We start from the raw sequence: 25,598 nt of genomic DNA, 5'->3' as shown, positions 1-25,598 counted from the left end.
TGTATTTGTATTACCCTTCTTTGCATTGATATATTATCTTACGTCCAGTTATCTTATCAGGATGTAGATTCACGTATATATGTAAGCTGGCAAGTTAGCTTTAAGGAGATACATAGAGGTACATTGGCAAATATGGAAAGGCCTAATGAATAGTTCCGGTAGGAGACTACTAGAAAGGTGCAAGAAAAATAATCTGTTCATCACCAATACAACGTTTAAATACAAGAAAAGTCACATAACAACATGGTCTGCCCCGTACAGAAGTTTCCAAACATGGAATGGAGAATCAAGACGACAGCCAGTAAGAAATCAAATAGATTATGTCATGATGAGAAATTGGCATAGAAGATTTGTCACAAATTCGAGAGCGTATGGAGGAATTGAAACCGAAACTGACCATAAGCTAGTAAAAAACAGAAGTTAACTTTCAATGGTACAAGATCAAATTTAAAGTGGAAAACCACTAAGAAAACTAGATGTAAAAGGGTTTTCGAACAAAAGCAAAAAAAGAATACAACGAGGAAGTTAGAAATAATATAGGTAGAATAGCATGTCAAAAAAGAGGCCAAGAAAAATGGAATGAAGTTTGCAAAGTATGTATTAAAGCTGGAGAGGAGATACTGGGTAGAACAAAGCATGGGAAAAAATACATAGACAAAGAGATTGAACAAAAAACAATAGATTCAAAGGAACTAAGATTAGATATAGAATCATGTCAGAATAACGAGAACAGATAAATGATAACCAAAATAAAAAAAAGATCTAAAAAATAGCATCAAGAGAAAATTTAAGCAGATAGAAGAACAGCAACTAGAAAATAGGCTCCAAAGAAAAGAGGATATGTTTTGTTTGGCGGTGTTTTGAGGCAACAAAACAATGAATAACAACAAGAAACAAAAACCCCTTATCATAAAATCGATAAAGGAGAACTAGCAAGCTAAGAAGGAGAACAAATTAGGATCATATCAGTGCTAGCTAGCACCAAAAAGTCAAAAAGGAAATTTCAAAGAATATGGACCACAATAGATGAGGGAACCATTCACTGAAACAGAAATAACAAAAGCTACAGGCTCGCTAAAGAATGGGAAAATCATTGGACCAGACGATATACATGCTGGGTTCATTAAGTATGAACCACCAGAAATACATAGAGAGATAGCTAAAATCTTTAACAAAGTGGCTGAAACAGGGAAAACGATCACTGAACGTACATTTGGATTCTGAAAACCATTACAGAAACCTGGAAAGCAAAGAGGTCCTGTTGTTAACCTAAGGCCCATCATCCTACTATCTATCTTACGAAAAATCTTTACAATTTGCTTTATCAGAAGAACATGGAACAGTCTAGAAAAACATATACCACTAGAACAGTATGCATACCAACCTGGGAGAAGCACCACTGAACAAGTGTTTGCCGTGAAAACTTTAGCAGAAAAAGCCATTCTATCAAACGATTATAAGTTATATCTCCTACTATTAGACATGTCCAAAGCCTTCGACACTGTTGATCGTAAAAAACTCTTTGAAGAATTGGAAGAAATCTTAGATGATGATGATGAACTAGATCTTTTGAGCAAAATTACAAACCAACCAGAACTAAAAGTAACCAGAACCTGTAATTTGACTTTGCTTTTAATTTTAGAGTAGAAAAGCCACACTTGTAGTGGATATGCTCGATTGTACCATTGTTATTTTTTTTATTATTATTATTATTATACTCCAGCAAAGATAGCTCTTGATTAAAGCCTGAAAAAGACAAAAAAGAAAGTCGGAGGACCTCGTTGCTGTACGTTTAGGACAGACAGTCATTGAGCAAGACTGCTGTGCCTCGTCGACAAATTTGGGTTCGCGGTACAAATTCAGCTGATGAAGTATAGCCTGCGTAAAGTATAGCCTGGAAAACCTGCGTAGATGATAACTGAAAGGAGAGGATAAGCCGCTCGTCAATGTCGTCTTTTCTTGTAATTCTTTTCACTGACACGAAGTAAATCTGCCCCAATTTTCCATATTACACTAAGTAGGATGCACAACCCAAAGATTGAAAGATAGAAAAAAAACATGTTCCTTCTGGTATTAGAAACAAAACTCGTCCTTATCAAAGAGAACAGCCACCTCGGTCTTGCAGATCAAAAACGACAACTACAACATAAGATTCTGCTATCGTACAGCATTCACTTGAAAACCCAGATTGTGCTAAAAACTATAATGACGACATGTTTCGGATTATTGGTAAAGCCCGATCGTCGTTCCATCTAGCAGTTTTGGAATCTATTTACGTAAACACGAAAAAACTGCTTTTGTGTAGACAGAAGGAGCTCGTTTTCACCTTAGGACTCAGGCAAGCGGCATTGATTGGGCAACCTCAACAGTCATGTGCTCGCGTTTCTGATTGGCCTAACTCGATCCACAACTACAAATGAAGTTTTAGAGGTGACCTCAAATAAAAATATAATCACAAGAATTGTGAAAGCAAAAGTTTAAAGTTTGAATGTTAGTTGATATCCAAGTGAAATGATAAGATATGATTTATTTTATGATATGATATTAAACAATATTATCCTATTCCTTAATAACAATTAAAGCCTGGCACTTTGCTAGCAAAAAGTACCTATGATGGCATAGAGATAACAAACACTCCCCTCTTTAAATCATACAAGCATTTATTTTTTCACCCTATGAGAGAACCCATCACAGTGGTGGAATGTTTTCTAAAAGCGCAAGGGGTCCAGAGGCATGCTCCGCGGCGGGGGGGGGGGGGGGGGGGGTAGGGGGTTGTAGGGGGGAGACAATTTTGATAAGCTGTTCACTTTTAAAAAGATTAGCAAATAAGTCAGTACCATATTGGTATGAAACGGGGATCATACCCACACGTCCAGCCATTAATATTTTCAGATTTAGAAAAATTCAATCCACCTAGACAGCAAACTAGCACTTATCATCAGCTATGCCATGATTGATTAACAATTTGCGAGAATTTGGCCAAGTAAAAGGAAGCCATGTGATGGATTTGAGCAGCGTACTCCCTTCTTTCTTATATAATCGTTTTAACACAGTCTTAGAAAGAGCTAATTTGGCTATTTAAACGCGGGTAACACCCATTCATTATGCCACTCTAAATTCAACATAAACACGTCGTATTCTATTGCATGTAAGAAAGTATGGCCATGAAAATTAATCTCAAACGGAGCTTACGAAATATTTACGCTGTTATTCAATCTTAAATCCGAACGTCTACTGTTAGCTTTTCGGTGCATAAAGCAAAAGAATATGTTTGGTTAAAATGAATGAGGCAGTCCTTACGTGAAGCGCTGTCTTCACAAAGCAACCTGTGCAAATACGTAGATGACAATACAATTAGGATGTCAAGTACTAATATGAATGAACTGTGGACTTAGAATCAGAAGCAGCTATACTTAATAAATTGTTTTGTGAGCCTTTCATTGTACGATGATTGTGCTCATCGGTGATAAAAGCAAGCTTGTAACTTTTTGAGTTAACCGATCCTATTTAAAGAAATCCAACATTCTAATAAATGGTTGTGCTATTCAAGAAAGTAAGAGTGTTAAATTATTAAGAATAAGATCGGACCAAAAACTTAGATTAGAAATACATAATAATAACTTTTGCAAAGAAGCTCGAAAAAAGGTAAATGCTCTAGAAAGGATTGCTTCGTATATGGAAGAATCTAAGCAAATACAAAAGGGTACCCTACATATTTTATCGAAAACTCAAAGTCAGCCAACGAAAAGGTTCTAGTTAACATTTTTCAGTATTACTTTTTTCAAGTTTTGGATGCAAAATCCATTTTTCATGAACACATTTCTTTTTTATAACACCTTAGGTGGGACCATTGTGGAAATAAGATCGTATTGACCTTTTTAATGCTATTTCTGCCATTTTTAACCCGGAGTGTTTTTAGTCCACGTTTTTGACTTTTTTCTGTAAATATTGTTTCTGTATATATCATTAATAAGATTTTTTTTCTTAATTCTAAATTGTAATTTATTTGATGGCAAAATTATACTTACATACATATGGGGAATCGGGGGCTAAGTCCCATGATAAAAATCCGTTTTGGAAGTTCAGCCCTCTCCCTCAACAAGCCAGTTTATGTTTGGGTGGGTGAATCCTTACCATATTTATGATCAATTCGTGCAGTGAGTGTTATGTTATATGTTGTTTTTTCTAATTGATAGAAACAAAATGTCTTTCGATAAATCGTGATCTAAAAGTTTTTCAGAATTAAGTTTGTCAATATATGCAAATTAATTAGACAACATCATAAAACATAAGCCTCCACTCTTTAATTAGCCGAATCAGAGTTGGGTGAGTGCTGTTGTTGATTCTATAGCTTCCACATTCCGCGCTGAACTGCTATTTCCAGCTCATTTCATGCAAACTATCTGTACAATTAACATCAAAACTAAATCATCACAACAGAACAGATTCAAAATCGTTGTATTTTAATCAATCAGCAAACATCTGTGTTGATTTTGCACAATAGAGTGAAATGTGTGATTGAAAAATGTACTTGCATAGACAGAGTAATTAAGAAAAGCGCACAAAGCCAGCTTTTTATCAAACAACTGGGAGTTATGTGGCTCTGGGTTCATAAGCAGAACAAATTTTGATTCTGTCAATATTCATGGAAAGTGCCGGTGAACATGGTAATATGACGTCACCGCACATATAAAAAAGGTCGCGATGAACAGCGAGGAGTAGTCAAGCTAAAGTCATTTGGAAAAAAGTGAGAGAAGGCGGCGAGCAACGGGACAAATTCCCTACCAAAAAGCACGCTGAAATAATTGCTTAATTTTTTGCGAGTCACGTGGCTTTTTACCTAAAACGAGTGCCTTGGCAAGGTGATGCATATGCCACATCAAGACATTCTTTGAGGATCTGGAATTTCTGAAAACTTCCAGAAATAGGCAATGTAATTTGGAACTATTCTGAGACATTGAAGATAATTACGTGAGTACCTCTAGACGGATTTCCTCTGGGACTTTGAAATCTTGGGCAGTATCTCCATTCGCAGTTTACAGTGGGTAACATACTCAAGGCCAACGCTTGCGACCGGATATAAAGCAACAACTTTTCCCAGGACTAAGAACAAAGCATGACGGAAATTTCGCCAAAAACGTCTGAATCAATATACATAGCCCTAGGGTCTATAACTTTTATTCTAAACTTCCTCGCCATTGTTTTCATTTTAAGAGGTCGGAAAAAACTAAAATTTCACGAAAAGTTCCTTGTCAGTCTAGCGTTCTCTGACCTGTTTGTTGCTTTTCTTGTTACAGTATACAAAATATTTGATATATCGATTTCAGGTGAGCAGGAGCTTCTAGGCGAAGACATATTTTCCATCTTACTTTCGTCATCTGTCATGCTTTCCATCGTAAATCTGTTTGTTATCACCGTGGACAGATTCCTTGCCGTAAAATATCCACTAAAACATCACGTCCGTAGCTCTGTTGTGAATACAAACGCAATCATCGGAATGATATGGTTATTGGAAGTTGGCAAGTCAATCGCCCTTCTGTACCTGTCCGTTAAACAGAAAATTGAGGAACAAGTACTTCTCTATTCTACTGCGGTTTCTATCATCGCATTCGGTCTTTTCATGACGGTAGTTTACATGTACATTGTTCATAGATCATGTGCACGCAGGACTATGTTGAACAGCCAAGGAGCGACTCACGGGCAAATCGTTAACTCTTTCTTCTGCGAGGATTTCAAGAAAGAAAGACATATATTCTACACATGTTGCCTCATAAATTTTACCTTCATCATTTGCTCGTATCCTTTTGCAATCCAGTACCTAGTTACAGTGAGTGCAGATCCTGAAGAGTACACAATATCGAGACTAATGCTCTTCCTGAATTCCACCCTCAATCCATTGGTATACTTTTTTAAAGGCTATCTCGAAAGACGAAAAACAGACAACAGCGTAGCAGTGGTTCAGCGGCACTGACTCACCAAAAAAGGCATCCAAACTCTGCGGTGCGACACAATTCAGAATTTTTTCTTCTTCTTATTTTAAGTAAGTAAATATATAGCTACATTAAGCTAGCTAAAATCAAGGAATTTGAATTACCATCGCATAATATTAATTGTACATAACCACTGTTGCATATGAATTTCTTGTAAAGTTTACATGAGCAATCAAACGATGAATATTCTGAAACATTATTCTTGAATATTTGTAAAGTTGGGAGGAATTTATTTCGTGGGCGATCTAGCCCATACTAAGCCGCATCTACAAGGCAAGGTATTAAATCCAAATATTTTTTTAATGTGGCGCCCTTTTTAAATTGGGGGTTACTCAAGTTATATCCATAAAAGGTGGATTTAATGCTTTATTTAATTCTTTTGCAAAATAGTTTACATACTTACATATGTATATCATTACGATTATTTAGCACTTAAATTGTCAATATTGTGATTGTATTAGGATTTTTCGCAAAGCAGTATTAATATTGCCAAAGTCTTCGAGTATTCCATCAGACGCTACTGTGGGCTAAGGGCCACGATTGAAAGATTATTCTCAAGAAAAATTCTATAAGAATAGTCACAGACTAACAAAGGGTTGCTGTTTGAAAAAAGACTGTGACTTTCTTTGTAACAATTTGAGTTTTTAAGGAAAAACTTTTGATGTCCTTAAATCAGCAGATAATCGGTCTAATGCAGAATGGTTTCTCATTTCTAGCAGATCGTTCTCGGTTACGAAAATGACAAGATGTAAACTCTTTGAATAAGAATATCAAGTCTGATACAATTTTCAATCAAATGATTAAATTATAAAAGGCAAAAATTATAAATATATTATAAAGTTCGAATCGCAAACGTGATGCATTCAGAATCCAGCGGGTCTGGCTGATCCATTTTGACTGAAGGCGAACACTTTAAACTTCTCACCCATCTTGTCTTCACTGACGAGGTAGTCAAAAGCACTTTTCAAATCTTTAGCTTGTTTCTCATTTGCGTTTTGCATTAAAACCTTGAATCAATAAGACATTAACGATAGCAAAATGATTTTAGGCATAAATCAAAGCAATAAACTTTATACTGACGGCAAAATTAGACAAGGAAGGCATGATGTGTGCATGATGCGGCCATAACAACATATTCCAAAGAATAGCGAAATTATTTCTAAAGGCTTGAAGAAATGCAAGCAAAGGGACAGATTGTTTCCATGAGCACACTTCTAACGCATTCTAAACGAGCTGTTTGAATGCAAAAATAGCAAGAAGAAAACAACTTTAAAAACATTGATTAACTTTCGTTTGTGAAGTATGTCGTGCACCCAAACTAACTTACATAGAAATTATAACAACACATAATTTAGCAATGATAGAAAATGTAAGAAACTGAACAATCTGGTTTTTTAATGTTGTGGGTAACTTAAACTGTCAAAGCACAAGTGAAAAATTGTTAAAATCGGTTGCATCGACAAAGACATTACACAAGAACATTTATCATCGAAGTCTAATATCCATGCTTACCACACATTCACAGTAACTTAAATTATATAAGCAATATGATTGGTTAATGCTTAGATTTAAGACTTTTGTGATTTGACAAAAATATAAGCACATACTTAGACCGTCTATGTATATTCGTATTTCAACTTGTTCCTTTTTCGTATTTCAACAATATATACAAATATATTCATATATATATATATATTATATTGTAAATTAATCTAACTCTCTAAAGATATCTAATTCTTGTGCTTCAGCCTCTATCATTATAGATTTTTAATAACAGACAAAAGAAATTCATAAGTCCCATGAAAGCCTCGTTGGTTTTCCCTGTAAATAACAGTACCTTGAATCGTGCTTCAATTCCCATAGCTTTCAGAAACATTGATTGCGTCACTGGCCCAAACAGCTGCACTATTAACGCAGAAAGACATAATAAAAAGATATCAGAAGTTATAAGAAATAAGATATAAGAAAAAGAAGTTATTATCTGAAGCTTAAACTGATGTTTTTACTCTGAAGATTGTCCGACACAAGCCAAAGTGTTTGCTTTTAGAAATTTAACTATTTTAAAAGACAATAAAATATTTTTAATATCATATTACAATAAAATGCCTAAAGTATTATAATAAAGAAAGGAATCAGTATAAGTTCACCTTTATTATGGCACATTCTCTTGAGAAAAGCAAAATCCACATTAGCCGTTATATCTGCATCTCCTGGGTATTTGAAAATATCTTCTATCAACTCGTGCTCTTTAAAACTCTGAAAAGTGATAACATACCATGTAAGACCTAGACGGGCCATCATTTGATCATCTATGATTTGATTAAAACAGTAATAACTTAAAAGAGACAGCTGAGTTATGTAAGTTTTGATAAAGTTAAAATAGCTCCTTTTATTCAAATTTATACACAGCACAGATTTTCGTGTTTCAGCTAAGTGCCGCGAAAGCGACTATATCATTGCATCATGACCCGATACCGTAAAATCAAACTCTACATTTTCGCATACACTCTTAAATATTGCTACGGTTATAGGTCAAAACGTTAGAGAAACTTAATTTCTTTTTATATAGAATCAAAAAGACATCTACTCATGTGAATACAAAAAAATTAATATAGGCGAAACTGCAGGAGGCATTTTCCGAAAAGAAAAAAATTATTCTTACTCTTAGCGAATTCCGGGACGGTCCGTCTTTTCCATAATCAACTACGAGGCTGCTCCCACCATGAGTCTGAATAACACCGCACATATGTTCAATAGTCACCCCAGCTGTTGGGCAGACTTCATACTCATCAATGACTGCTTCTTTACGTATAAGCAACTCTGACAGGGGGTTTGCAGCAGGAGAAACCACCAACTGCAGACCTGCACTTAAGCAAACATTAAACGATAAAATTTCTATAAACCTGGTTATAGCATAAACTATGATAACAGACAAAATGGTTAAAAAAAATTAAAACTCAACTATAATAAAAAGATTTTTTTTCTTCTTTATGGGCATATCATCTTTTTCTGGCAAAAAGGTAACAAAGAGGCAGCAAGTTTTGTAATCATTAAAGCCTTGTTATCGTAAGGCCCAATGATGAAAGATTTAATGAAAAACTTACTACTTTGCTGTTTAAGTTTGAAAAAATGCAGCCACGGGTAACAAAACGTTTAACACAACTAACGACGGTGTACAAACAAGAAAAATGACAGTTAGCGCATAAAGACCATTAAAATAACGTTATGTCAAGCGAATAAAATTAACAAAAGGGAAAGTGATCAGTTCGCAAAAATCTTCATCATGTAACAACAGCTGAAGTAAAAAATAACATTGACTTTGAGGAAATAAATCATGCTTCAAAAGCATTCAAAAGGACAACAAAGGCAATAGGCCAAAATAGACATGCCTCTCCTTGTTTCCTATGTTGTAGTTGCATACGTGTCATGTTTTGAGAAAGAAAGACAACAAATAAAACAAAGAAACAAAGAACCTAGGCTAGTTGGCCAAATGCAGAAAATTCACCCAACTCCACTCCAAATAATAACCAAAATTTGCAAAAAATGTTGCATCGCGGACCAGAGCTCAAACGATTGCAAAAATTTACCCATGGCAAATCTAGTTTGCATGACCAACAAAACTCTTTTTATTCAGATTCAAAGACTGAGATGGCACATTAGACAACATAACAAAACTAATGAATTATATGTTAGTCCAAATCACACTACTGTCTACTATAAATCAAACTACAATCTACAGTTATACTACCAAATGATCAAGCTAGACAAGAAGTAACAGACCTTCTACAGATAAACGGATTTATTTCCTTATTCAAATAAATTTGATACAAATGCTTTCCAGCATTCACTATCTTCTTGGCTTGTCATTGGACAAAAAACAGAGATCGGATACTTCAACCTGGATACCATTCAAACTGGTTTCAATGTGACATCCTTCCTAAAGTTGTCTAAAGACAGATTTTCTTCCCAGATACAGCAAAATTATTAAGGTCAATGGACTAAAAAACTTACTTGTCAGCATCAACTAAAACTTCTCTCCAACCATTTGTTGTTCTCTATAAAAGATAACAGAAGAAATTCTATATTCCTGCTTTAAAAAAAGATTTTGATTTATATGAACATTATCTTAGTTTTAAGATTAAAGTGAACATAGAATACACATACGTTCTCCAACATATCGATTTGTTTTTCAAAAAGAATGAACAGGTTGGTAGGCCATAGCAATTCTTTAAAGCAAATACTGGCATAGAATCTTCTTGGGAACATTGGCATTAACAGAGAGTTTAGTGGCGTTGCAGATTAAAAGGTATATGAATTAAAAAACATCTGTATTTGATTGGAGGATATCGGGCACATTTTTTGCATTTTATTTTTGATTTAAGGAAAGTCTCGGATAAAGTTTCGGAATTGTAAAATAAGAGTCTTCTTTCTACACATGACAGGTATGGGACTAATTTTGCTGCAATACACCCAGAAAAGAATTTTTAGGTTTCATTTGCTCTATTGCATCCCGAAGAGGTTTACGTCTGCAAGAACTTGCTTTATTGGTTTAAAAACCCTGTTTGCCTCAAAACCTATGAAATTTTGTAACACAATAAGCCTCTGGCAAGGCAAAATTTGAAAATAACACGGAAGAGCGGAGACATATCATACTGCAGTACTTCAACATTAAGGGATTCCTCTCACGTTACTTTCGATCCACATCTTGGAGATAATTTTCCTCAGGACTTTATCCGACGTTTACACTCTTAGGAGTGTCGGAGAAAAAAATTACTTTAGTATAAGTTTCCGCTCATCCGTTGAATTCTGTCATAAACCTGTCTAAATTGTAGAGTCCCTCAGACTTGGTCTCTCAGATGACTGAAATGATAATCAAACGACAGCAATACATTCTTTTCTTTAGTAAGATGAAAGAAAAACTAGTTCCTTCACCTTAAATACATGAATTGGCAGTGCATCGAAGAATTCGTGTGCGATGTACATGGTGAACCCTAAATATAAATGAAATCTTTAGAATAACAAATGCTAAAAGTAGTACATTATTTCATAATGCTAAAATGAGAACATATAATGTGTAGATTAACACAAAATTTATCATATATATCGCAAAGATATAGTATCGCTACAACTACAAGTAGAGCCACTCCTGGCAGCAACCAGGGGCGGACACCTGGTCAAATATTGGGGGGGGGAAGCCTATAGTTTTAATAAGATGACGTCACAGTTCCTATTGTTTTAGAACAAAATACCATTGTTCTCTAAAGTATTGGGGGGTCGATCGCCCCCCCTCGCCCCCCAAGTGTCCGCCACTGGCAGCAACAATGCTAGATAATAGTGTGAAATAATCGACTATTTGGAGTTAAATTGTTAAGAGGCTTGTCTAAAAAAGCAAAATAACAAGTTTTATTAGCCTAAGTAAAAATATTTCCGAATTGTTAGCCTAAGTAAAAATCATCATATCTGAAATACGAAAAGATAACTGTAAAAGCAAAAAGTAAGAAAAATAAAACTTTCTCTTTCACTAAGTTGTTTTGCGAAGTTTTTTAATTAATGTGTTGCGAATGTTTGCGAGAATGTCAAGCGTACTGGAGTACTGATGATAATGATACGAGCGCAATTGCGAATATGGAAACGCTATTACCTCAGAGTAATAAAAACAATACATAAAAACGCTACGTAATATTATTTTACTGGGTTAAGTTGAAAAGCTAGTTGGTTGTTCTAGCTAGTATTGAAGATCATCTGCAAGATTCCCATCTAAACAGCAATTGATTAAGTGTGTAAACAGCCATTTTCTTATAGTGAAGTTGGATCTCAGAAATGGTAAGCTATTGTTCCAACTGACGGGGCAGTCCTTGAGGCGGCAGCCGCCTTTAGTACCTAATTTGTAGATAATTATCGGAAATCTGCTACTTTGTCAAAATTTCTAAAAAGCGCACCACAACCCCTTCTCCTCAGGAAAAATGACTCCAATGGAACAAATAATGAGTGAGAGACAAAATTAGAGTTAAGTTAAACACATAAAAGACCAGCAGACAATATACTTTCAAGAGTCAAACCCCAGAAATACAATTAACACAAAGACAAAATGCAGAACTTGTAAATAATTACATCACTTGCCTGTTGGAACATCCTTTATATTACTATACCAATGAACTTCCACATCATTGTACTTCGACGTCGCATTTTCAAAGTTCTTTGAATGGAAAAACATAAATAGAATAAAGAGGGCTAGACAGACCCAATGTCTGCTTCAAATTTTGAATTCAAAATGTATGCAACTCTGAAGGGTCAAAGCGTAGAGAAATATAGCCGCTAAAGTGAGATCGGTATAAAATTTTAAAAATAGGGTTTACTTTTCCTCGTTAGCTTTGATTACCTATAGGCACAAAGAATTCGAATCATTCGCGACCATATGTTTATTGTTTAGAGGAAAGATGAAACCCAGTCATCGTTCTTTTAATACAAAGACAACTTTCATATGGTATTATCGCAGGTCGTTTTTTGGTTTATTCAACTGGAATTTAAGATAAATTTTCCTTAATATTAAACTTAAAAAATTTCACAGATTTCAGCAACGGACTTAAGAAAAACTTCCGGCGAGTGAGAAAATTTCTATTTCCAGACAAAAGTCAACAACAAATTTAAAATAGTGCTGCTAAATGACAAAAGCAAAACTTGATACGACGCAGATAAAGAAAATTTTCCTTACGAATCAATAGCTTTATAGAATTAAAGAAGAAAATTGACCTTTAATACGGCACAGAATACCAGTCCCATAAATGCATAGATATTGAATTAAAGCTTTAAAGGAAAGAACAGAACGGTTTAAAGTTGAAACCCAAATTTTCAAAGTTGCCCTTAAGATGGCATTAAACGTAAACTTGGCATTTTGTAAATTAATTTCAAGGTAAATTTTAGGACATTGAGGAGTGCTTATCGAGCATTCACCGTCCTCTCAAAGTGACCACAACTCGTGATTCCTACGGCTGGAATTATATAGAGGTGGCGACTTTCCTCACTTTAAGAGAAGTCTGGGCACACCAGTGACCCGAAGCACTGATCCTCGGATCTGTAGTGTGGAATCCTAATCCGGAATCGCAAAAAAGAACCATCCTGTCCTACATACTAAAGCGTGTACAGAGCAGTCTATGGCAGGCCGGTGAACAGTAATTTTAATCAGATATAATCGAATGAAACCGGTAGCGATCCATTCCCCTTAAATTTATGTAAGAAAAATATGTTTCAAAGGTCTGAATGTTTTTTGGTACAGAAGACATGAAAAACAGTACACAAGTTCACTAAAATTACCTCCTTTGATTCATGAATGCCACATAGCAGTTTTCGCTGCATCTGCCTCATTTTCTCGCTCACTTCGACCAAATGAACTGACAAAGCATCGCGGCCAACTTTGAACTGCCTGAAAACCTAAAAAACCAGTAGCATTGGTTATTTCTTTAAATATTAAGAGCTGAGTAAACTGCACCGCGAGCAATGTGCTTCAAGGACTCACTCGTTAAACGAAAAGATCATTGCTCTCTCTTACAAATAAGCGTACGAGTAATAGAAAATTTGGAGTATAGCATCTTCGATGGATGTTCTAACCCATACAATCAAGAAAAAACTTTACATATACAGCCTTGTCTGATAAGGAGCCATTTGTTTTTTGTCATCTTGTTAAGGATATGAGATTTAAACACAAGTTAAGTATCAGCTTATGCTGTGAGTTTAAAAGGTGGCAGGAGAATACTCGAGAAGAGAAAAATGGCTCTCGAAAAGAACTCCTTTGGCAATTCAACTGTCGACAATACCATACCTCGCACGATAATAGGTAGTTTTAATAAAAAGGAAGGCAAAGTGAGAATAAAAATGGACTGCTTTAGCAATTCAACTGTCGACAATACCATCCCTCGCACGATAATAGGTAGTTTTAATAAAAAGGAAGGCAAAGTGAGAATAAAAATGGACTGCTTTAGAGTCGGACGAAATGGGAGATTTTATCAGATTATGCATTGAACATGACACTGAATTATTTATGGATTTTTTATCTCCTTACTGAAATCCAGCTGAGACAACCAGATGTCCTCTTAAAATCTCATGGGCATGAGTCTTTTGTCTATTTACTCAGCTTAAAATAGATCATAATATTAGACAGAACATAATCCAGGGGGATGACATTGAGGATATTCTACAATATATCACCAACCAATGTTTTTACCAGACGTTTGACTCTCTAGCTTCAATCGCATTGGTCAAAAACTGGGACTAAAGAAACTCTGGCATTTGAATAGAGACATGTGGTACATATACAAAATGTGCAAAATAAGGAAAATTTAATTTTTAATGAAAAAATGTGTTTTTTTTACTTAATGTGTCATATTAGAAACATGCCAGACACTGATGTCAAAACTCTCAGTCTGTATTAAGAAAAATCGTAAACATGCCTGACAGAAATGATAAGTAGCCATTTTGAAAATATACCTGTTATTCTGTTTTTAGCTAACTGAGCACATTTTTATTACAGATTAGTCAAATAAAAAGAAAATAAAAAAGGACATCGATGGAATTATAATTTCATATTTTACATCATTGAGAATATTCATAGCTTGAATTCATTCAATATAAAAACATTCTAATGGTCAATCCTATCTCTCAAAATAATAAAGATTGTATTTAAAAATGATTACCCCTTTAGCCTCTATTCATAGGGTACAATATTGCAGATTGACAAGAAAGGTGCTGTAGAAATTTAGTGAACAATATGTTGATGGCCACTCTATGATTATGCACATATTATATAAGACAAAGTACTTCCACTGATAGTCTTAAGTCTTTATGATTCTTCCGCAGCCCTGTGTCGGTGTAACAGCCTGAGCTGAAATTTTTAAAGTTTCTAAATTAGTTATTTAGATTTAACCTTTTAGCGCAATAACTGATGGAATCCAAGAAAGGTACTTACCCTAAGGATATCTGCCATTAATGTACCTCTTCCTGGCCCTAGTTCTACTAGCTTCACATTTTGTGGCTGTTTTGCTTGGAGCCATTCATTCAATAGCCAAATTCCCAACATCTGCAAAAGCACTAAAGATTACAACATTGTAGAGTAGGGAAGGTATGTGTACATGGATTCAGTACCATCATAACATAAATTAACCTGAATAACATCTAAAGGAGCAGGATAATCTGATGTTTTGAGTAAAGAATATTAAAAACTTTCTTGAAACAGATTTCCTGTTTTTTAATCAGCATGAGCTTTCTAAGAGCATTGTAAATATTTCTGTTTTCTTTCTTGTTGCATGCTGCATGCTAAGAAGGAATGTTTGCAATTAACCAGATTAATTAGATTGAAATAAATCTGTTATTGCCAAATAAGATTGAAATAAATCTTAGAGCTTTGCATTTGAACAAGTTACTTTAATTCCTCAACAATTCTTAAGGATGCTGTGCACATGTAGTTATTATTATATTATGTCTTTATGTAATGCATGGGGCAAAGACAATGAAAGCAGACATGAGAGTTTCCAGCAAGAAGTGTGCAAGAGATCCCACAGAACAGTCAAAATGGTGTAAGAGTATCTTAAGTTCTACTCTTTTACTAGAAATAAGACCTTGATTTCTTCATTTTCATTGAAAACAAAAGAAAGCAAGCCATTTTCAGATTAGCAACATTGAAAGACCATGTTTTCTGTTAGCTACCATACTCCCTCTTGAATTTCCTCTTCAATCCTCTGCCTTTTTTAAAGATTCAAAAAAATTATCTTGCTTCTCTTGAAACTGTGCATGTTAGGATACTAAAAGATCACATTTACTTTTATGACCATTGGAAACATTCAACAATGAAGACGAGAAAATTTTAAAAATATTAAAAGAGCAGAGTAATATTATATTTCCAAAGCATACTCACTGTTTATCTTAAATAACATGTTTTAAGACTTTCCTTTTGGGAAATATGGTAGATTTTTTGAAAAAAAAAAGAAATTGTTTACCTAGACTTTGAATTGTTTACCTAGACGATGGTTTAAAACACTAAAAATTAACACATTTACTCAACCTACACTTTTACCAAATCACATGGGACACAGGCTATAGGCCGGGCCCGCACAAACCCTGTGCAAAATATATTTTTTTCGCCTGCACAGTTTTTCAAACCATCGTATTCATTTAATCTGCACAATTTAGCTTCCCAATGTTTGTACTACTTATCAGAGTGTTAGCAAATAAAGAGAAAGAGGTCTTATGCGTCTATGTGTTTATCACATGTGTATTATCTGCCAAAACTTGCAATGGAATAGGAAATGTGTTCTCACGAAAGGAATAACATATAGCATGATTAATGCTACAAATAATTAAAGTGAGAAACGTTACTCTGTGCTGTCAAATACAAAACAATTTCTTTTAAAGTCAAGACATATAAACTATACATTTGCAAAAAACCACATTTGACCAGCAAAACCTAACAAAACTTTGCTATATTCCAAAAAACATTATTTTCCTCCTTTGTCTCATTTTAAGGAGTGGCAATACAAAATTTAAAGGAAGTAATACAGACAAAAATGCCTCCTTAAGGTGAATAGTATTTAAAGAATTGGCAAGGTAATGTATTTTTGCCTTTTGTAAATACTTAAATATAAAAAAATTAATAACAGTTCTGCAGGGCTAAATAGCCCAAACAGCCAAACTGGCAAGGGCTTTTTATAGCATGCTTTTTTTTCCAAGAGAGGACTGGCTGCATGCCTTAATTTTTCTTATCCAAGTCCTGAGACAAACCAGGTATAAAACATGTATATATATATATAGATCTTTCAACAGCAAGGCTTATAAAGTAAACAGTCTATACTATTATTTAAATGTCTTATATTTTTGTCCGGTATATAACTGTGTTCTTTCGACAATGGCAAATCAAGAGCTTACCTCACCAAACATCTGGCTTATTTCTGGAGATGTGATGAAATCACCAGATTTACCAAAGACATCTTTCTTCATGTAATAGCCCTGTTCAAAAAGAGAAATGGGTCATACAAAGGAACAGAAAGCTCATAAAATCAATCATTTAATTTTTTAAGAAAATTACTGAAGTTTCTGAACACATACCCATTTTGGGTTAGTTAAAGCTTCTTGCATGTAGGCAGCAACAGAGATTGGTCCAGCGATCTACAAGCAAAAATGATCTATCGATATCAGTTTTCTGAAATCAGCTGTGATAAATTTTTTTCTGGTAGTCAGTAAATTTCTCTTATAAATCAAAGCAATACAACAGCAATTAACTCAATACAAACCTTTATTCTGTTTTTCAAGTAAGTAATAAATTCAGAATTTGCTTTTGAGCTAAGAAAGCAACGTCTGTTTCTTTGGGCAGCATTTCGCAATAGATGTGATGCTTTGTGCCAAAACATTCTTGAAATGTTTTGCAATTCTATAAGACAAGAAAAGAAAAACAACTGTAACCTATTGTCATGCAACTGTATTGAGATATAAGGTACTAAATGTTTGGAAATATTCACATCTTTAAAAGATCCAGCCTACTTATTGCAGGGAAGTTCAATGAAGGAAGCATCATCAAAAATTGGGGCTTGAAAAAAATAGAGGAAAAGTCGAATAGACTCAATATATGGAATGGTCCCTGATCTTAAAGGTGGCAAATAAAACGATTCTGGTTTGTTCATGGAAAGAAAAAGAAATAATTTTATACATTGTGTCTAGTAAGCACATTTTTGAATGGAGGTGATGGCTAGAAAATTTCTGCAAACTATAGTGAGATAGACTTAGGTAGCTGGGTTTAGACACATCCCCCTTCAGCAGGATCAATTCTGTATTTTGTCTAAATTCAATCAGGAAATGTTGTGGGAGGATTAATTTTTTGGCAATCTTTACTTTGTGATCTGATTCTATGATTTTGAATCTGGCTTTACATAACAAAAAGGTAGTCAAGAGCCTTCCCTGACATTAAAAAGAGTGTGGCTAAACATTTTTGTGTTGTTCCCTTTCAGCCATTTTTTGTGATGTCCCCCTCGGCCAGTACCCTCACTGCTGGAAATGGGTTAAATTTATTTCAATTTTGTTGGAACTTACATAAAAACGTTACAACAAGGGGAAAAAATAGGCCCTTAAGATTTTCAATGTTGATAAGAAAGTTAATTATTGAATAAACAACAATATTGATAGTGTTTACTATAACAGGACACACAGGAAACAACAGGAAATAACAAGAAACTAATATAAAAGAGGAGAATCAATAAGGAAAGAGCATGAACAATTTGTTACTTAGCCAAAACGCCTATATCTCCAAGTTTTGTTTGGTCATATTATTCTCCACAGCAATAGCTGTTGTCTCAGATCACGTTATTGAAACCCAGTGAAGATGATTTTTACCATGCAATTTTTACAATTGGGTAAAATTGCTATTGAAAATCTCAACCAGCAATCTTGTTATGTTCCACTGATTTTCTATGCTGTTCTTTGAGCAAAGGGTTAACTACATTTGCTTTGAAGCATTCATCCTAATACTTTTGTTACCTAAGTGTACACAAACCCCACATTAACTATACTATTACCATGGCTTAAATAAAATTATGCTGTAGTTGATATTTTTCCTACCAATTTCTGCTTATTTCATAGTCGTTTATATTTGTTTCTGTTTGTCTCCTAGTTGTTTCTTCTGTTATGATTGGTTATGATAATGATTGGATTTTGGTGCCACACTGAAAAAAAGATGGAAAACCCCATTTTTAAAATTCAGTTTGCCAGATAAAGAAGAAAGACAATTGATACAGTAAAATGTTTGCATCATTTGTTATTAGTAATGACAAAAATGTTTTTTATTAAATTAAAGCAGAATTCACAAAAGCACACAAAAATATTAGGGGGGATCACACCCTGTCCCTTGTATATAAATCCTTGTGACCACACATCAACAATTTTTCAGAGATTGCCCGTCCACCTTTAGGCGAATGATTTTGATATAGATAAACAGGGCCACCAATAATCACAATGGGCCTACTGCATCTGGCACTTTCCAACCCAAAGCAATAAACCTAATTAGGCATTTAACATGGGGCTTGAATTTTCTTTATTCACTTGCTAAATATATTCACGAAGTATTTTTAAACCATTCCAGTACAGATATGATTTGTTTTTCTTAAAATTACTATGTTATTAAGAGTCAGAATTAAAATAGATACAATGTTATTATCAGTGGGCCCCTCTTTGCTTACGGGGACTAGAAGGGGCAATTGCCCCCCCCCTCTCGGGCCTGTAGATAAAGCATCTGTAACTATAATTTTCTGCTTTATTTAATCATTAGTTTGAAATTTGTTTGCTACATTCGTATATTAGGGTTTGAATTGATTTGATAGAAGTTTATCATTTTGTGGAAATGACGTACGTGCCTTCCCTAATTTGGCGGGAAAACTTTAACGTTAAATAGGTATTGTTTAGCATTATTTTTAAACATTATTTAAAGAATTGCTCAATGAATCAACACCTTACGTTGACATCACTTTGAGAAAGGTATGTTTTTCGTCAGTTTTTGCATTCCTTGCCAAATTTATTAGCTTTCTGTCCTAGCATCTCCGCCATACTAATGTAGAAACTGACCTCCTTTGGAATTATACCCAAACGAGACTCTTCAAGTCTTCATCAATGAACTATAATCCTTGCCAAAAATAACTGGAACACCTTCCCATTGCAGCATGCAAATAAACAAAGAAAGTCTAAAACTACCTCACAAAAATATCACTGCCGCTTCAAAATTTTCGACCCCCTCCCCCCGTACAATGTTGATTTATCTTCTCAATACTTTCATACAGCTCTCAGTGAAGAAATTTTTACCTCCAGGATCAAAACAGCCCAATTGAATAACATTGTAATGGGGGGGGGGGAGGGGGGATTTTTCAAAAAAGCTTCAGCTTTGCACAAGTGTTCCAACAATTTTGGCAAGGATTGTAGAACTGATCAGTGTTCTTTCTGGGGAAAAGAGGACTGTCACACAGGAAATCTATGGCCCATGCAGTTTAAAAAAATGTGAATGCATATTCAAAAATTTGTGTACGCAAACACAGGGGTGCTGTCCATTGTTTTCCATCTCATACAGTGTACTGTTATAAAGGAGACAAACTACAGTTTGACAATTATTGGAAGGCTCCAGCCCCCCGATTTTGATGGGCCTGTGTTGCTAGCTTCTTGGTTCAGAGCCTGGGAGAGTCTGCTCCTGTTGGTAGGTGCAACAAATTCCAAAATATTACCCTCACCCAAGTTCATGACAGCATATCCTTAATTAAAATGAATAAGTTTTAACCTCTCTAATGTTGAAAAGTCTCGTTGAAAAAAAGAGAATAAACAAGTCTGAAAAGTACTTTTGCTAATTATTTTTTGTTCTGCTTAGGAAGTGTTTTACTAAGGCTTGCTTTTCTTTGGTGAAATTTAACGACTCAACAGGCATCCAAAATTTATTTGACAACAGGACCTTTTTTCAAAAATCTGTCAGCATATGCTTTGTGTCGTTTTGATAAAACAAGTTTGTTTTATGTCAAATAAATTTTGGATGCCTGTAAGGTCATTTAATTTTCTCCATTTTTTACCCACCAGGAATAAGAATCCTGAACATTTTGATGTAAAAACCTTATCCTTTCCCAAACAATTTGCTCCATTTCACTATGGAATCACACACCTAACATAATAAATGTATTTCCTTTCAAACCTTTGTGAACACTACATGACCATTTACAAAATTGATAGAAAAAGTTTCAATATTCCTATTGACTTCTATCAGGTGAGGTATAATGCTTAGCTACTTTGTATATAGGGAAGGCTGCAGGTGTGTATCAAGCAGTGAGCATAAATCTCACAAATGCCTTTTGGAAATCATTATACAATTCCTTGTGAATCCCAAAGAGGACAATGGGAAAAATATGAGGTTGTCAGCATCAAGACATTTGATATATATGAATACAAATTGTACCACATAGACATCCCATACAAATAAGTAGAATACTACATGTAAATTGACAAAGGTTTTCTCCACGATTCAATGCAGAAACAAGGCTGTACTACAGAAATTTGCAAACCAACTGCAATGTTACTAAATTCATGTAGTAAAAGTCAAAATTGGTATGTAGAGTGCATCAAATCAGCAGCATGTATGTATTAAAATGTATCACAATCATTTGCATGTATGTATTATAAGCTGGATGTAAGTATTTGTCATCATAATTTTGCACTTAGTCACTCAGCAAGGTGTGAAAAAGCAGCATCTTTTTCATCTAACAATTCCTTTGCTGTTGCATCCATCCTCTCTCTTGAAAACTCATCAATCTGTAATCCTTGGACAATGCTGTAGTTTCTGTCAGCACCAATAGTAACAGGGAAGGAATATGCAATGCCTTTTGCAATACCATATGAACCATCTGATATGATACCCATGCTAACATAAGTTCCCTGAAAAGTAAGACAGATAAAATGAACACCAATTTAAGATTTTGAAAACCAACATGAATGATCTGGAAGCAAGAAATTGTATGGTTGCCGACTCTAATGACAAGGCTGATGCGCAAATTCTTGAGGAAACACCACATTCTAGCTCCAGCAACATTTAATGAAATAGAAGATGAGGTTCTCTTTTCACTGGTTGACAATTGATTATTCTCAGTAACCAGAAAAAAACCAATCTGCTAATTATCTTGCAAATCTAAGGTTCTTAGTACCAATTATATTCCAAAATTTAAGGTACCTCCTATCTGTCAGTCATTCATTCAACTCATGTGTTTTATTTACATATATTTGAAAGAGTCTCTTACATCCAGTTACATTGGGCATTAATTAAATTAAAATAAAAACTGAGGTATATACCGTTTTAGTTCCAAACCACCAATCTTTCATATGATCACAAATGGCTTTGGATGCAGACATGGCACTGGACAATTTTCTGGCCTTTATTATGGCAGCACCACGTTGTTGGATTGTTTTGATAAAGTCTCCTTTTAACCAAGCATCATCCTTTATTGCTTGCATGACTGGAAGCTCTTTGCCATCGACTGAAACAACTGCATGTCTCACATCAGGGTACTGAGTTGAAGAGTGGTTTCCCCAAATAATAACATTTTTAGCTGCATGTGGTTGAACACCAAGTCTGTTTGTAATCTAGAAAAATATCACACATGTAAAAAATAGTCACCTGATGACAGCACCAAGCATTAACCCAGAATTGCAACTACAGATCCAAGCATGCAAAATAAATAGAATCATTGTTACGTAAGGAAAAAGGAGTGATTTTAGGTTCAGGCAGCTTAAAACACAAGTGGTCAACACTGTAAAACTGTACATATACATTCAAGTACCTGTGCAATTGCCCTGTTGTGGTCCAATCTTGTCAGGCATGTGAAATTCTCCTTGGGAATAGATGGTGCACACTTTGAAGCAATGAGGCAGTTGGTATTAGCTGGGTTACCAACAACAACAATTTTGCATGTCTTCTTGGCATACTTTTCCAATGCCTCTCCTTGAACCTTGAAGATTTTTGCATTAGCCTTCAGCAGGTCTTTCCTTTCCATACCCTCTCTTCTTGGCATTGCACCAACAAGAATTGCAACATCAATGTTTGCAAAAGCTTCTTTTTCATCAGCAGTGGCAACAATAGCTACAATTGATTAGTTGGCAAAGATAACTTTGAATTTCTTTGTGAAATGAAGCTTGGTGATTTCAATTATTTAATAAACAACAACTTTGATTAGAATGTTTTGTATAGTGAATCACTCTGAGGAAGCCCTGTATGCCAGGGTCAAATATTGGTATACACATGTATATATCATTAAACCTTATTTATTGTAAAATTCTATTACACAACATTAGATTCTCATAATCATTTTGCTTTATTTCTAGGACAAATAGCTTTGATTAAAATGCACAATTCAAAACAAAGTCACGTTTTAGAAATCAAAAGCTGTTTAGAGGATCTCCTTCTTGGACCAGCATTTAATGTACTGCAACCAAGATATACATAGATTCATGCCCCCTAACTTAACATTAGTGCCTTAGCTATAAGAGACATAGCTATAAGAATAGAAGAATTCTTAAAATGGATCTTACATGAAAGCAATGGAAGAGCACAGTCCTGAAGTTCCATGACAACTCCATTGAGTACTGGCATCATGGATGGAATGTCTAACAATAACAGGTCTATTGGCTAGAAGAGAAAAACAAAATTCAAATGATACTTGTTGACAAATTGGCTGAGAACAGTCAAACACAAGAGTGTTCTTTGATGTATTTGTACAGAAAGTACAATTTGGAAACAAATTTATTCTCACTGATAGTGAATGAAAAAAGAAGTAACAAGTAATAAAGTGATTTATTGAATCACATTGAAGCAAAGACAATATTTAACTTAACAATGTTATTCAATGCATTTATATACATACTTGATCTGCTCCAAAAACATCTCCTTTTGCAATAGGATACAAAAGGGAATATGCAATCTGCCCTGCAGCTCCAGTCACCAAAACCCTGATGGATGCCTTGAGGGAAAACAAAAAATATCTTATTGAGAATATTTTGAACTATTTCACTGATTTCTGTTAAGATGGTGCCCAAAGAATATACAGAAACTAGATTTACATACTGTCTGTTGTGGCCTGGCAGGTCGGGCTTTACCTGTTTGTCAGTTCCAAGACTAATTTCCAATATAATGGTAAATTCTTATGGAAACTTTTCAACATTATCATATCAAACAGGTTTATCATAGAAATGACTCCATAGCTCATTATTTTTCTGATACTTTGGGAATTGGTTCTACTATTTGCATAAAATGCTACCATAGTTAGTCCAGGGTTCCCTTTACTACAAGCCTGCACGGAACTACAGAACAACAACTATTGAAAACGAACAAATGCGTCCACATTAGCGTCCCTGTGTATTTTCCAGGTAATGGAAAGCGTTTTGGGTGCAGTTGAATATCAATGGCCATAAGCTTTTACTCTACAACGCAAACGTGTTCTAAATGGTTCAATGATGATAACCCTGTAGCTTTAAAATGACTTCTCGTGTAACGGCTTAAGATTTCTATCCCATTGCAAGACATTGATGGCCTTTAGCCTGTCCTGCACTAAGAAGCATGCAGGAGTGCACGGGTCGGTTGCTTACCGAATGAAGTGCTAAGGGCTATTCTGAAACAAAATCTTTCGAGAACATCAGCAAATATCGTTTACACTGTTTGGAAAAAGTAAATATTCATTTTAAATTTGAAATACGGTAATAGGCAAAGGGGCGTTCACACATTCCTGATGCAAAGGAGAAAATATTGCTTAGGCCTAACACAGACGATGAATCGTAAGTCCCCAATTAATGCCTCGAAGAGAAAATAATTCAACTGGATAAAAAGGTAAACTAAAGAAATCCATAAAACCAGAAAAGATGAATTTGCACCATACCATTTTGGAAGATTTGTTTGAAAAAGAAGTGACCTGATGCTTCTGTGCAGCTCCTTCTGGTAGCGACTCCTTTGCAGAGAGGACAACACGTGACGCTGTGGACACTTTTTATGGACAGTGGACACGTAGAAGGTCCTATAACTTATTCATAGATTACAATTCACGATTGTTTTCTTTGTCTGGATTGGGAAAACCAGGTATCAAAAACCCTTTTGACAATTGCCAACAATTAGTTTCCAAGATGTTTGGGATCTTCATTGATATACACAAAGACATACTTGGTGAAGAGGCGCAGATGGAGCAGGGACGGATTCATGCAGCATGGATTGGGGAGGGGGATTCTAGATAATGTTTGGAATTTGTGCCACGCCTTTCAGGCGACAGAAAACTGACGAAAACACCCGTTTTAAAAACTCAGTTTTAAAATCAGAAGATAAATAAAGCAACTTTTCTGCATCATTTTGTTACTGCTGACTACCAAAAATGCTTTTTACCTAATTTAAGCAAAATTTACTGAAGAACACCAAAATATTGGGAGGTGTCACACCTCCTACATTACTGAATAAATCTGTCCCTGAGTTGGAACTATATTTAATGGGGTTTGGGGATAGCTGGAAAAAAAGGTGACAAACAAGTATTTTTTCGCAAGTTTCCGACAAATCTGGATTAGGGCCGGGCTATGGTGGAAAGCTCCTTCATCGCGGCGCCAAAGTTACGTATTGAAAAGTTGACGGGCACAGCAAAAGGGAACATTTTACCATAAAAGGGGTTCATCTAGAAAGGGCAGTAAGCTATGAACTTCAGTACGTTGCCAAGGTATGCCGAAGTTTGGTTAACTTCATTTATTGGAACCTTCTTGCTTTGCTGTTTCAAATTTTACGCTAACATCCGGAAATCTTTTGACACTCATTTGCTCTAACCCCTTATCCTCTGTTTAGCACATAATTTAATCATTAATTATAATCATTGCCCAAAATCACATTTTACAGTAGCTCAGCCTCAGCTTTCTCTTAATTTGTTTATAACTTTAACAAACAGAGAGGCTCGTGTTCTTATAAAAAGAGCGCGCTTTGTGCCTCCACAAAGTTATCAAACGACAGCATTAACTAAACTAGGCCATATTACAACCAATCTTCACCTTCAAGCGTCGGTCTCTCCTTCCTTTGATGTAAAGCTCTGTATTTTTTAT

General features: G+C 35.0%; 3 protein-coding genes across 7 annotated transcripts; 1 reads left to right on the top strand and 2 right to left on the bottom strand.

Annotated features, from left to right (window-relative positions):
* The first annotated feature begins 1,026 nt into the window (after window positions 1–1,026).
* Window positions 1,027–5,971, top strand: LOC148959217 (uncharacterized). Its single transcript, XM_089110813.1, has 3 exons — window positions 1,027–1,207; window positions 1,481–1,615; window positions 5,298–5,971. Exons 1-3 carry the CDS (start codon window positions 1,027–1,029, stop codon window positions 5,969–5,971), a joined length of 990 nt encoding a protein of 329 aa, XP_088966939.1.
* An 882-nt stretch (window positions 5,972–6,853) lies between these two features.
* Window positions 6,854–20,753, bottom strand: LOC135689947 (protein arginine methyltransferase NDUFAF7, mitochondrial). 5 transcript variants are annotated; one of them, XM_065207318.2, is made up of 14 exons: window positions 19,471–20,753; window positions 18,585–18,688; window positions 17,267–17,403; window positions 17,082–17,141; window positions 16,902–16,982; window positions 14,950–15,060; window positions 13,302–13,418; window positions 12,111–12,186; window positions 10,923–10,981; window positions 10,002–10,045; window positions 8,653–8,857; window positions 8,138–8,246; window positions 7,828–7,895; window positions 6,854–6,997 (listed from the first exon to the last, which is right to left on the bottom strand). In XM_065207318.2, exons 3-14 carry the CDS (start codon window positions 17,381–17,383, stop codon window positions 6,854–6,856), a joined length of 1,191 nt encoding a protein of 396 aa, XP_065063390.2. In that variant the 5' UTR covers window positions 17,384–17,403; window positions 18,585–18,688; window positions 19,471–20,753. The 5 variants fall into 5 exon arrangements, with proteins under 5 accessions (XP_065063390.2, XP_065063398.2, XP_065063406.2 ...); XM_065207326.2 differs by having other exon boundaries at window positions 19,476–20,753; XM_065207349.2 differs by having other exon boundaries at window positions 6,863–6,997; window positions 7,828–7,890.
* Window positions 20,754–20,902: 149 nt separating this feature from the next.
* Window positions 20,903–24,566, bottom strand: LOC135689993 (malate dehydrogenase, cytoplasmic). The gene is made up of 6 exons (XM_065207394.2): window positions 24,410–24,566; window positions 23,402–23,497; window positions 23,070–23,166; window positions 22,322–22,620; window positions 21,834–22,124; window positions 20,903–21,422 (listed from the first exon to the last, which is right to left on the bottom strand). Exons 1-6 carry the CDS (start codon window positions 24,410–24,412, stop codon window positions 21,210–21,212), a joined length of 999 nt encoding a protein of 332 aa, XP_065063466.1. The 5' UTR covers window positions 24,413–24,566; the 3' UTR covers window positions 20,903–21,209.
* Between the last annotated feature and the right edge of the window lie 1,032 nt (window positions 24,567–25,598).

Source organism: Rhopilema esculentum, chromosome 10 (assembly GCF_057945365.1).
Source record: "Rhopilema esculentum isolate cy_ngs chromosome 10, ASM5794536v1, whole genome shotgun sequence".
In the NCBI taxonomy this organism is placed as follows: Eukaryota; Metazoa; Cnidaria; class Scyphozoa; order Rhizostomeae; family Rhizostomatidae; genus Rhopilema; species Rhopilema esculentum.
Note: the sequence above shows the minus strand (reverse complement) of the source record. Positions and strands in the feature narration are given on the sequence as shown.